This window comes from Cimex lectularius, unplaced genomic scaffold (assembly GCF_000648675.2).
Source record: "Cimex lectularius strain Harlan isolate CLEC.00 unplaced genomic scaffold, Clec_2.1 scaffold69, whole genome shotgun sequence".
Lineage (NCBI taxonomy): Eukaryota > Metazoa > Arthropoda > Insecta > Hemiptera > Cimicidae > Cimex > Cimex lectularius.
Window position 1 is genome coordinate 373,863 of NW_019392630.1, and position 13,436 is coordinate 387,298.

The 13,436-nt window shown below is 33.2% G+C and overlaps 2 protein-coding genes across 3 annotated transcripts in view; one reads left to right on the plus strand and one right to left on the minus strand.

The window, feature by feature from the left end:
- The first annotated feature begins 265 nt into the window (after positions 1–265).
- On the plus strand, positions 266–8,922 carry LOC106670392 (tripartite motif-containing protein 2-like). 2 transcript variants are annotated; one of them, XM_014400686.2, is made up of 3 exons: positions 266–530; positions 5,136–5,192; positions 5,830–8,922. In XM_014400686.2, exon 3 carries the CDS (start codon positions 5,830–5,832, stop codon positions 8,038–8,040), a length of 2,211 nt encoding a protein of 736 aa, XP_014256172.1. In that variant the 5' UTR covers positions 266–530; positions 5,136–5,192; the 3' UTR covers positions 8,041–8,922. The 2 variants fall into 2 exon arrangements, with proteins under 2 accessions (XP_014256172.1, XP_014256173.1); XM_014400687.2 differs by lacking the exon at positions 266–530 and adding an exon at positions 579–804.
- A 461-nt stretch (positions 8,923–9,383) lies between these two features.
- LOC106670369 (cation-independent mannose-6-phosphate receptor) overlaps positions 9,384–13,436 on the minus strand; it is a 54,843-nt gene continuing 50,790 nt past the window's right edge. Inside the window, exons 17-18 of the mRNA XM_024225183.1 lie at positions 10,345–10,551; positions 9,384–9,713 (exon numbers count right to left, since the gene is read on the minus strand). Of these exons, the coding sequence (XP_024080951.1) occupies positions 9,678–9,713; positions 10,345–10,551 (243 nt within the window). The 3' untranslated portion in view covers positions 9,384–9,677. The remainder of the gene's footprint in view (positions 9,714–10,344; positions 10,552–13,436) is intronic.

A 13,436-nucleotide genomic window follows, 5' to 3' on the forward strand; every position in this document is an offset into this window, starting at 1 on the left:
AATCCGTTCCAGAATGACTAAACAATGACGTCATATCAACAAAGACGAATTGGACGCGGTTTAAAAATCAATACAGTTATCATCACAATATGAAAAAAAAATCTAAACAGGAATTACGCAATTTAAACTATAAATGTGCAAATTATCCGCCAAACGAAAAAACGACCCGTCAAATTTTGCCAGAATCGAATAAAACCCTTTTCAGGCTGAATATAAAAGAAACAAAGGGTGTATGAAAACTAAATAAGATGGTCGATATTAAGAACGCAGACGGAAACAAAGGAGGAACAACATAAAACCGATTTTATCGCAAACCGAATAATTATTATACAACAGTTAAAAAAATAAAAGACTGTTCGAGGGGGTCTGGAAACGTGATCTTTTTTTTCACGTAGGCGTTTGAATTGAATCGAGAAGGCGACAAAAGGCCGAGCCCTCGCGGATTCACCCCCTCCTTCCTGTTGCTAACCGGGCGAGCGCGGATAAGCACCGATTGGGCGGAACTTCTTCTGTCCGCACTTTTTCCATTTGTGAGTATCCTCAGTTTTATCACAGGCCGTGAAGATTATTTTATTTTTTTGCTTTTTAGTTATTTCATTTTTTTTATCGGCCGTTTTTGAGGTCCGGGCTCGGGATTCGGGAAACTACTAGCCGCCGGGTCATATTTGTTGATACTAACCTCTAATTTTGAAAACAACCCTCCATTATCATTAATTTGGTCCCCTTTATCATTTAATTTTTTTTAGGAAACGATTGATTCATACTGTACGTTCACGGCAACCGGCAAAACTGGCCATTAATGCGGTAATACATACTTTAAAAAAAACATTTCTCGACTGTTTTAATTAAAATACTGACTTATTTGACAATTGATTATGAGAAATTATAGATTAATCATAGCATCGCATTAAAACTCTTTGTTTTAGCACATCAGTCAATCGGTCTGTTTATTTAAAAAAAAATTACAGACGTTTTGTCTGACAAAGGATTACATGTGTAACTGATTTTTTTTAAACGATTTTGATAATTAACAATTGTTAACGATTTAATAATTTTAACTTATTGTGAATAATTAAGAATAGAAACAAAATTCACAATAATATCCTTTATTATATCAGTGCTTGGAAACTATTATACAAAAATGAACATGAAGACAATTTACATTATTTATGAATGGATGTTGCAACATTGGTACCTTAGTTGTTGACAAGCTTCCTTATACAGCCCCCCAATAACGTCGTCACGGAACTGAACAGGAAGATTCACTCGGTGACCAACAGGTAGTTTGCGTCGGCAAAGGGTCTGTAGAGACGTTATTGTTATGCTGTGTCACCATTGAAAGGGGTGTCGTAGAAAGAAATTGTCTCTTTTTCAGATAGTATGTACGCTGGCTTCAATCTGTCTTCAATTACTATTCTTATCCCTGATGGTAATATGATATCAAATGTTTTAAGGTCTGCTCTCCTTACAAAGTATGGACCTGAATAGGGAGGTACTAGGTTTTTTTAACAAATTCATCTCGTATAAAGACTTGCAAGCAGATTTTTAACCCTTTAGAAACAAAAGTGGATGAACTGGTACTGTAAGAAGCCACAGTTCAGGCATCTTTCTACTCAGGTTTGCCACAAATTCTTTTGCATTTCCTAGAAGTGTTGCTAAAGAAAACATCTCTCCTGGTAATCGTAATGGCTGGCTGTACACCATGTCGGCAGCACAAAAACAAAATACGCAATAACATCCTTTATTATATCAGTGCTTACAAACTGTTATATAAAAATGAACATGAAGGCAATTTACATTAATTATGAATGGATGTTGCAACATCGGTACTGTAGGTATCGACGAGCTTCCTTATACCCGAACAGGACAAATGATTGTAATACACTGAGTCTTTTTTAGGGAAGGTCTTTTTTATTTTCCCTATTTCACACCTCATAAGAAGAGCGCTTAGCATCGGTGTTCCACCAGACTGCTATAAACTTATCATATTAACTTTACACTCCGCCTAGACTTGTTCTATCATATACTTATACAGTGAACTGTTCTTCAGTCTAACAATGTTGAACCTTTAAGACTTAGATTTGATATAAGACTAACTGACGATCAAAATCACTATTAAAATCAAAACTTTTGACACACATACCTACTCTAGCCTATTTGGATGTGCGAGTGTCCAGCTTATGGATCTGGCAAATATTCCTATATTCAATAATTATAAAGTTTTCAATCCAAAACTGTAAGACTAATTGTTTCTGCCCCTTCTTACTTAATATCACACTTCACAGAGATCTTCACATGCCAAATGTTTTTTCATCTATCAAAACATATTAGACGTTTTCACAGTAAATTACAAGAGCACACTAACACATAAATACGATTACTCGTAGGCGACTTAAAAGAACATGGATAAGATACTTTTTGAATGATTAATATCATATTACTAATACAAATTGCTGCTAATGGGTAGATTTTTCTATAATGCCCGTTATGCCTCAATCACAAATTGAAATCTAATCTGCCGGTTGTCTATTACATATGAAGTAAATGCAAATAAATGAAGTAAAAAAAAATCCTGTTTAATTTTTCTACAGTGTTTTAATTTATCAAGAAATTTCAGTCTTTAATGAATGTGCCTATCAAAAAATATATAAATACACAAATAATTTTAAAAAGACAGATGCTGAACTTGGGTCAGTTATTGCATGTTTGAGTAGTAAAAAAAAAGTTTTACAAAAAACCTTTAAAAAATTGAAAACTAATCCAACCAATAAACTAAGCATTGAATACCATTAAATTTATAATTATTAGATTTATGTAAAAAAAATGAAATTTAAAAAAATAAAGAACAAAGTACAGTCGTGTATCGTACTAACAGCAATAGTATTTAATTATCAACTTTACAGGAAGAGATCAATAAGCATGTACACTCAAAGACAAAAAAAACCACTTGTATTTATTTGTTTATTTTGCATAATAATTTGGTATTAAGATCAATAGTTGACTTAAAATGCAAACACAACATTAATAACTTGTTTATCTTTATATCCTTTTACACTTTTTACATTAAAAATAAAGAAAATCAATTCAAGAACATCCTTTCTAGCGACAATGCGTTAAGCAAGTTAATTGATTTTTTTACATTGTTTTCTTTGATGAAACAATAAATTTTAGTAAAAAGTTAATTATTAATTTTTTTTCTTAAAAGCATGGTTTTAAGTTGAGATCTCGCCCAGCAGATGCTTGGTCATGGATAAATGTAGCATCTGTTACATAGCACAAGTCATGGGTGTGCTGTGCTTCACCATCCATAATGATCTACAGTTTTTAGGGCCACTGGAAGAGCTGAACAATGGAGCTGTTCTCTTCACACATAAGTGCCAGTTTGGTGATGACCAGGACTGTGTGTGGAGAAGACATGGAAAATGATTTGCTTCATGTGCCTTTTTTTAAAGAGGCAGTTACAGTATTGGGTCGAATCGATGTCCATGCCTGTATTGAATTGATTATCATGCAGAATGGATCTTTTACTACAGAATTGTGGAAGTTCTTTTGGAAGCTGTAATCCCATTTGCTCCATTTATTTGGAACAAATTTCGGGTTAGTTCATGATAAGGCTCGACCCCATGTTGTCACCCATTATGAGAACGTAGGGATTGCCACAATGAATTGGCCAGCACGTTCTTTTGACATGAATTCTATAGTACATTTATGGGACATCATGATAAAGATATGGATTAGACAATGTTTGCCACCACCAACAGGCTTGGACAGCTTCAAACTGCTCTTGTTTTGCAAGATGAAAATTAAGTAGTGACTGTGATAAATCTATATCTCACAATTTTGTATATGAAGACATATATTGCAATGTATTATTTGGAGATTGTGAGATGCGGTCTGGTGTGACGTAGGTTTAGAAAAAATTCCTTTATTGTGCCAGCGTTTCGATATTTATTTAGATTTTCTGCAGGGCCTGGGATTTAAAAACATTGTTTAAATTATACAAAAACATATAGGATGTGAAAAAATGAATTTATACAATGTTGAAATTTTAGACTCAATCACAGTATTTGTACTCACTCAAAGTGTTTGTGTTCTGCGTAGATGTGTTGTTGTTGTGTGTGTCATGTTGAGAGTGCCAGTGAGATATTGATGTTTTATGTTTATATTTTCTTTGGTGATTGACCAGCCTTCTCAGTTTAAATATTTTTCTTTCCAAAAGGTAGATTGGCCTCATCCCCAATCTACTTTTGGAAAGAAAAATATTTTATGTTTATATACATGGGATTTTGAAAAGGGGTACTTTGAGGTGAAAGGAGCCGACAATGGGAAAGAATAGGTAATGGTTCGGCCTGATTATCCTTTCAGGATTATATAGACGGGGATAATTAGGGAAAGGAAAGCTAAAGCTAGCGTAGCTTTATTTGGTGAAAACTACATAATTTGCTTTTCTGTATGGATTGTGTTATTTTAATTAATTATTTACCTTTTGTATGATTACATAAAATAAAGAAAAAATTATTGTAGAAAATAGAAATGGTTTTTATTCAACTACACACCTAAATTGAACAAATGTTCTGCGGGTTGCCTACTTCATTTACTTAGTGCAACTCTTGTCATATAATTTTTATCACTTTGGTATATAAAAAAGTACATTATTTTTAAATTCGTGAGAGCTATTTTATGATAAATTTGGTTTTGCCATGGGAAAATGGTCAAGCAGTCTCTGTATTAAGGGAAATGATGAATTATTACCTACCGTACATCAGTTGTTCAACAAGGTATTCTCTTTATTTATATTTTGCTGCTAGAACATATTGTGCTGAATATGTTCTATATTCTATATAATGAATATATATTAACAACATTTTTAATCACTTTGAATTTTGTCTGCTTTAGTTTGATGAGTTTTATTATGGTGTAGATACACTGAATGACCATTAATTTTAAATTTTTGTTTGCTATCTTTAATTTGTATAAATTCAAATTGCACTAATGTTAATTGGAGAAATTGGTAGGACTTGGATTGTGAGTAACTTGTGTGAGTCAGTCTGGTGTACAGTGAATCACCACAACATGATAGATTTGAACGTTTTCCTTAAACTTGACAAATGAACTTAATGACTTTTTTTTTCTAGAATGGTGGACAACCGGACAAGAAACTAAGCATAACAGGAAACAATATAAAATTCAAGGTAAATTATTAATACATTAATACAATTATGTATTTGTTGTGCAACTTTATCATATTGAACACACATTAATATAGTGTCGTTTGTACTTTTGTTAGTCATCTTAGCCAAAGTAAATTTTGTTTTTAACTAATTATTCTTTGACTGAAGTTACAATAACTCAAGTGGTAGAAATCCGGGGTCATAACTCAGATGACATGACACTAATTTTTCATCTCAACCTCACTTTGCATAAGAATAATTAATTAAGTAATCAGAAATAAAACTACATATATTTTCTATAAAAAATTCTCAACAATGTGGGCTTGGTTACATAATCTATTAAAATGTGTAGAGATTAGTGACCGTTAATCGATAGTTATTCAGATATCGTGAGATGCGGTCGGGTTTGATGTAGGTTTCAGAAAAACATTTTCATTTGGCACGATAAAGAAAATGTTTTTCTGAAACCTACTTCACACCCGACCACATCTTACTATATATGAATAATAATCTATTGAGTTTGAGATGGTTGTAGCATGAGTGAAAAATTATTATTTGTTTATATCGTTATGTTTTCTTGTATGAGCATGACTTTAAAGTGTTGTTTAAATGGTTTGTACTTTACTTGTAAATATGAGATTGATTTATTTGTTTTTAGATGGCTCTTCTAAAGTCTCCTGTGGAACAAGATAGCGCGTATGATTCGCCTTCCTCATGGGAATTCAGCCTTTCACCGTCCTCTCCAAGAAACCAATCTTTACCAAAACCTCTTCACAGTTCTCAATGCAGTATTACCTGCACTGCTTGCAACAAAACGTACACCAGCCCCAGGGTGTTGCCTTGCTTGCACACTTTTTGCACAAAATGTCTTGAAACGACAAAAAAGACGGTGAATTGCCCCATTTGCAACATTGATTTTTGTCTGCCACAAGCCGGAGTACAAGGATTGATCCCCGATTATGGAATGATGAATTTTATCAGGTCCCTGAAGGGGAATTTGTACTGCACTAGTTGTAGGACCGACTCGACGGGAGCAGTCGCAAAGTGCATTAATTGTGACAATTATCTTTGCCACAATTGCCTACTTGCTCATAGTAATATGCATTGCTTTGAGGGCCACAGAGTTATTCAGTTCCCTAAGGATTTTCTATTCCATGAAGAGGGAGAAAAACAGGAGGAAAATGAACTTTTGAACATGTCAAAAGATGAAGATGGGACAGTGCAGTGCATAACACACAAGGAACAATCTGTGAAATACTTCTGTTTGACATGTAATGAGCCAATTTGTCAGGTTTGTCTTACAGAAGAACATGTAGGCCACAGGAGCGATCCAATTGATGCCATCGGTGAAGCTTTGCTCTCAGTCATGTCTTCGACAATGGAAGAAAACAAAAGCAGATTAGAGGATCTCGCCATGAGCATCAAATACTCTCGGCACACAGATTGGTGGTTGAACTCGCAATACCAGGAGATACATAATCGCATCAATGATGTTTACAACCAATACAATTCTATGTTATTGAGATACAAACAGCAGCAGGTTCAGCTGTTAGAAAGCTCATTTAATAAACTGAAAGGAGCATTACACAATAATAGTAATTTATCTCAAGATACATATGAAAAAACAAACCGTCTGACAGACTTTTTCTCTAGGCTTACAAAATTTGGAACTGTGACACAATGTCTGATGTTTAAAAAGTTATTAGAAGGCAAGCACAAAAGGCTTGCCACATACAAACCTAAACCTCTACAATGCCATCTTAAATTTGTTGCTGACGCTCAAGATTTCAACAGTGTATTAAACAGTACTTTTGGCCGAGTAGTGAGTGACATTTCTGGTCATGAGTCTGAAATACCTGTACCGAGAATCGGACAATTGCTCAATATCGCCAAAGAATATTTCTCTCAAGGTGGGACGTTCCCGTTTAAATATGACCGTTGGTCCAACACTTGTTTGGAGGATTTGAAGGCGATTTCAGAAATTGGTTTGTGCTCTGAAGACACTGGTTTATTTAGACCATATAACTCATTGAAATCAACTGTTTCAAGACAAGTGATCACCTATAACTGGAAATTCGGCTGCTACGGTACAATGCAGGGACAGTTCACGGAACCAAATGGCGTTGCAGTTAATGCAGAAGGTGATATCATCATAGCCGATACGAACAACAACAGAGTTCAAGTTTTTGATAAAATGGGCCGTTTCAAATTTTTGTTCGGCGAGGGCTCGAATAGCACCGATGGTGGCAGCCTTCTGTTTCCAAACAGGGTTGCTGTTATGGAGAAGACAGGTGACATCGTAGTGACAGAACGTGCTCCAACACACCAAGTGCAGATATACAATCAATATGGTCAATTCAAAAGAAAATTTGGTGCTAACATTCTACAACACCCCAGAGCAGTGACTGTGGACAAAGACGGTTATATTATTGTGGTTGAATGCAAAGTAATGAGAGTTGTTATTTTTGACCAATCTGGTGAAGTCGTTCACAAATTCACCTGCAACACAACCCTTCATTTCCCCAATGGTGTCGCTGTAAACGATAAGAGGCAGATTTTCATCAGCGATAACAGAACACATTGTGTTGTCGTTTATGATTACCGTGGAAACTTTGTACGACATATTGGAAGAGAGGGGCTCACCAATTATCCGATAGGTGTCATGTTAAACAAAGTTGGACAAGTCATTGTGGCCGATAACCATAACAATTTTAATTTAACCATTTTCACTCAAGAAGGCCAGCTAGTGACTGCCGTAGAAAGCAAAGTCAAACACGCACAATGTTATGATGCGGCCATCTCTTCTGACGGCACAGTCGTCCTCACTTCTAAAGACTACAGGGTTTATATTTATCTAACTAACTTCTAAATAGTGAAAAAGAAATACTGAAAATGCCGACCATGTTTTAAGACTCCCCGAGCTTACTTTTGATCCCGGTTTCGGACGGCCAATTTTCTCGTCCCCTCTCAACAAAATTTCCTATTTTCCTAAAATGCCAAAGTAAATTTCTATTTTTTATACACTTTTCCCCTCTTGGAAAGGCTAAAGACTGAAAAGGTAAATGATCTGACTGTTTTTTAGTTTCTAACTTTTTTTTTGTTTCGAAGTTGTTTCAGAGAAGAACAATATTTTACAAGAAATTTTTTTTAAAGATGATAAAAATTAATTTTTGTGATAATGAATCAAGACGGAGAGTAACTAAAGCACTTATTTTGATCTTTTGAACTGATTGGACCAAATATTTTTAGTGCCATTTTTTGTTTGTATAACACTAGTCGGATTTTTGTCCTATTTACCTTGGGAGGTGAAAAACTTTTAAAGTTAACTCTTGTTAATTAATTTATAGGTCGGTACTGATAGATTTCTAATTTTTCATAGTTTTTCTTATTAAGACATTGATTTAGGAAAAGAAAATCAATTTAAAAAGTATTAAATAAATTGTGCCCCCTTTTTTCTGAAATCTTTTCTGTAGTTTTCTCGTAAGTCAGTTACTTGTTAGTGGGGCTTCTATATTATCTATATCTTGTAATTGTTGTTTGACTGTTGTTAGAAGTTTGTTGAATTTTTGTTTTTGTTTTCTCTATTCCGAAAGGATTTAGCAGTAGGAAAATCTTGTAATATTAAGAAAAATGATTGGAAAAAAATGTTGTCTATTTGATGTTCCTGTTGGAGAAATTTATCTGTTTTTAGAAATGACCAAACTGTTTTTGTTATTATTTGCTTTGTGTAATATCGTTACTTAATTGTTTTAAAAGAAAGCTTTTTCTCTTCTTTGTTTTATTTCTTATTATTGTGATATTCAAAGTATTATTTTGTTCTATTAATAAATGAAAAGTATTCTGGTTTGTTTTTATTTTTTTGTATTTTGAAGTTTGTATTATTTTTATAATTTTATTATTTACAAGAATATATGTATTTTCTTTCAGAAAATGTTAATGACAAAAGTATTCATTTTATTTTTTTGCTGTAAACAATTAATTATTGGTTATGTTTTTTATATACTATTATACACTATGTGGTAAAACTGTCAATTGTTATAAGATTGTATTTTGTTTCTACATTTTTATATATGTTAATAAAGTAATATGACAAAAAATATAGTGATGTATTACTCTTCCCTTTATCTGCAGCATGAAGAAACAGGATTTGTTATCATTTCAATTTAACTATAAATTGATTAGTAGTAAATAATATGGATAGAAATAGAATACACTTATACAACAAAACTTTAATGTGATGAAAATAAAAGTAACTTTTTTCTTTTTTACAACATAATAACGCACAAAAATCAACTTTCTTAAACTAATACAAAATAATTGATAGGAAAATTAAATAAATTAGCTTCTGCTTAATTACAATCGATTACCTTTTAAAAATAAATAAGCAAAAAAAATTTAATACTGTGGTTAGGATCTATATGGTAGACAGGAATTTTACACCGTCCAGGACCATTTTTCATTTAAAGATGAATTAGGTGATCTGTTTTATCTGGGTGTAGACAATGCTTATGGAACAGGAAGCATCGGCAAACTTTCAATATTCTACAAATTAAATACACTTTAGTAAAATGGTCACAATTCTTAAAAATAAAATCTGTTAATGAAAACAATTGAATATAGAAAGTTTTTATTGTTGACACTCATTCTTTTTTTTTTTCAGATTATTTTTACTTCTTAATTACCAATAATTATTGTCAGTAAACAATTAATTAATTAATTAATAAGTGCAGTCTGGGCAATTTTTGCAATCATTGGTTCAGATTACAGACTTTATTGGATGTAGTATCTAGAAATGTTTTAATTAAAGATAATTATAAAAACATGCACTGATAGAAATAAAAATAATGGCCTGCTTAATATACTTTGATATTAATTTTTTTGGATTCAAAGAAAAATCCTAACATAACATTTTTATCGTTTCTTTTCGTATACATATTTCATTATAAACCATTAAAAATATGGCAAAGTGAAAATAATTAGGTTTCTGTAAAACGCCCTTAAAAATTAATAATAATAATAATAATAATAATTAGGTTTCTGAAAAGAATTTATGTATTGTACCAGGTATGTATAATAAAAAATAAAAATTTGAATTCGGATTACCGAGACTGTACTGTACTAGTGACATTAGTTTTACTACTTATTTTACATTAGTTTTTTGTGTATTCAATACCGTTTCTCTTTGGGTCCTTTTGATCCTTCTACAAAGAATTAAAGCTGTATAAGAAACAAAGATAGTCGTCGAAAGCGCAATTCCAGCCACCCACCATCCTTTAGAATCAGACATGGTGAAATTGTCATTATTAACAGAATCTGAAATTTCAGTGACATCGCATGCCAATGGGGTATTCCACAACACCTCAAAACTGCAGTCTGGAACCTAAAACAAAACAATTGTAACAGAGTGATATTCAATAGATCATTTTGAATTAATTGTTCTTACATCACCCTTTAAACCTATATCTAACGTAATTGAGGGTCTAGGGATATGCAATATTCCACCATCAACATACACTACCCATTCATGCTAATAAGTACATTCACTTTCAACACATCCTAGGGACACAAAACTATCAGTACTTTATAAAATAAAAGGACCCTGCTGTTTTCTCCAAGAATCGAAACAGGTTACCTCGGAAAAATATAAATTTGTGATTTGCAGAGATGCAGATAGGCTTTGTTTTTGCCATGGCCACAGCTTGGGTTAGTAGGGCTATTATTTTGAATGGCGATGTATTGGGAAATTGTTTTGGAGTAGTATTTTTTTTTTGCAGTTTTCCACTGTTATTCCCAGTACTTTAATGTTTCCCTTCTGCAGAGATATTTATTTGCTTTCTTGGAACCATGTGACAGGTAATTTTTGCATTATAACTTTTTGCAGCAGCCTTTGCCTGTGAAATCATCCTCTAATTTCTTTATTCCTGGCTGTACCTAAGCGGGCTAATGCTTCACATTTATAAAGCGGGGAACAAACTTACCCGATGCAATGCTACCCGATGCTACCCAACACCTTGACTCGTTTTGGTAGGGTGTGCATATCTATTCGACATGTACAGTCACCCAACATGTATGTAAATTTTATGAGCACAACCATGCAATACATTGTTATTTAAATTTAATTGTTTTAAATAAATGAAAAATGGCAAATAGGAGGGAAAATTCAAAAGGTGGGGTTGAGATGGGAAGTTAGTGCCCGAGGGGATCGAAGTCACGATAGCTCAAGTGGTAGAGTANTATATATAGTTCGAAACAAACTACAAAAAATATGAGTGTTCGGTTCTGAGGCTACTCAATGAAAATGGTGTAATTTTATGAGCAAACCAATGAAATAAATTGTTAGTCAAATTGTATGAGCAAAACCGTGTAATAAATTGTTAATTAAGTTCATTATCAAAAAATGGTATTCTGGTGTTTTGATCAATTTTCAACCAAACCATTAAAATTAATTTTTTTAAATAAAAACTAATGAATTTTTAATCTCGGTTAATTTGGTTTATATTAAAATAAGTATGTTGTAATTAATATAATGACTGTAATACATGTAGTTTGAATAAAAATATGAGTGTCCGGTTCTTTTGTCTTCGACTGTACTAGATGCTACCCGACAAAAATCTGGACAGCGGGGATCGCATAGCGTAGAGTATGGTAGTGTTGCGTGGCATCGGGCAGATGTGCACGGTGGTAATATAATCTTATGGAAAATTGGACTTTGGATTAGCATCGGGTAAGTGGTTCCCCACTTTAAGAACACGTGTCGATGTCTATGGGTCCTCATGACCGAGTCGGCATGTTTCTGTATCTGCTTTGCCTATCTTTTTCAGGAGATAGTTAAGAGGACAGTGGCTGGTATAGAGGCTTATAATTTTCTCAAATCCTGTCTGCTGGGAGAGAGAAGTTCCTTCGCCTTCCTTTCTGAGAGATTTATAAATCACTTAGCTTGCCTTATACTTATTGCTTTTTCCAGTCTTGGGGTTTTCTTTCTTAAGCCATTTTACCAGTTCTTTTTAATGTAATTTAATGTTCAATAAACTAAAAATATTGTAAAGTATTCTAAAGTATTTGATGGTATAGAATTTAGTCATACAGTATTTGTTAGTCAAGGAAATTGTGGAAAGACAAAACAAAACGAACTATTAAACTTTTGAAAAATAAAATCGGCAAATTCGATCTTTCAAGTTCATTAGCAGCAAAAACTCGTTAAAATTGTCCTATTTCGTTACATCACTGTTTAAAAGAATTATATTTTTGTTAGCCTTTGGTCGTAGAAGTTCTTGTACAAGTTTCTTAGAAGCAAGGCAAGTGTTTTATGAAGTACATGGCGCCGTGTTGCTTCTTCAACATTCCATTAAGCCTCCCGAAAAAACAGGAGATAGCTTTAAAACGTTCCCCTTTTTAAATGAGATCCTTGTCTCATGAACACGGCCCCGAGTAAAATAACATCAAGCATTAATATTATTCTATAAATATTATAAACCACGTAGTTCATTAACACGAGTACAACACGAGCCGGCCCCTCCACGGTGACTCCCTTTAATAAATGTTTTGACATGTGAGATGACACGGTTATTCTTAGACGTAGATAATTACTTAGTCTATTACGGCTTTAACTAATGTTTAGGGGGTTTAAAGGGTAATAAAATGTAATAATAATGTTACGGAAAGAAAACGGTAGTTAATGTCTTTACACTATGAATTATACAGGTGTTACACAGGTACTGCCATTATGGATTCACTAAATCAAACGTAGTTCAGTGCCACCAGAACGAGGTTCATACTCATTCCTGAGATGTTAACATTTTTGTCATTTTTGTCTAAAAGCAGATTTTTTAAACATAAAATCGTAAATTTCTCAACTTTAGCGTCAAATTGTATTAAATTTCCCACGAGACAACATTTTCGTTGAAAAATTCGTGCTTCCGAATACACCAGAGCAGCTCAAGTAATGGCAAAATCCAGAGGGTTTTTTGGAATACTTATTGCTCGTGCAATGACTTGTCCATAAAAATTTTCATGATGGTGATGAAATTTTTTTGACCAACCTGATCTAGCTCTACTACGGTAACACCATCTGAATAGACACACTTTTATTCAGTTTTAACTATTTCGTGTAAAGATTTTCCCAGTTTTGTAACCATCAATTAACTATCTTATCTCTCGGCAAATTTCCATTGTGGTGAATTGAACCGGTGTTTCACCTTTCACGTTAAAATATAAAGCAGTATTGGACGGCATATTCGATGGTTTTGTACATATAATGTTGCATAT

Excerpts from the sequence above, each read along its gene's own strand:
- LOC106670392 (XM_014400686.2), top strand. The coding sequence starts at position 5,830 with ATGGCTCTTCTAAAGTCTCCTGTGGAACAAGATAGCGCGTATGATTCG.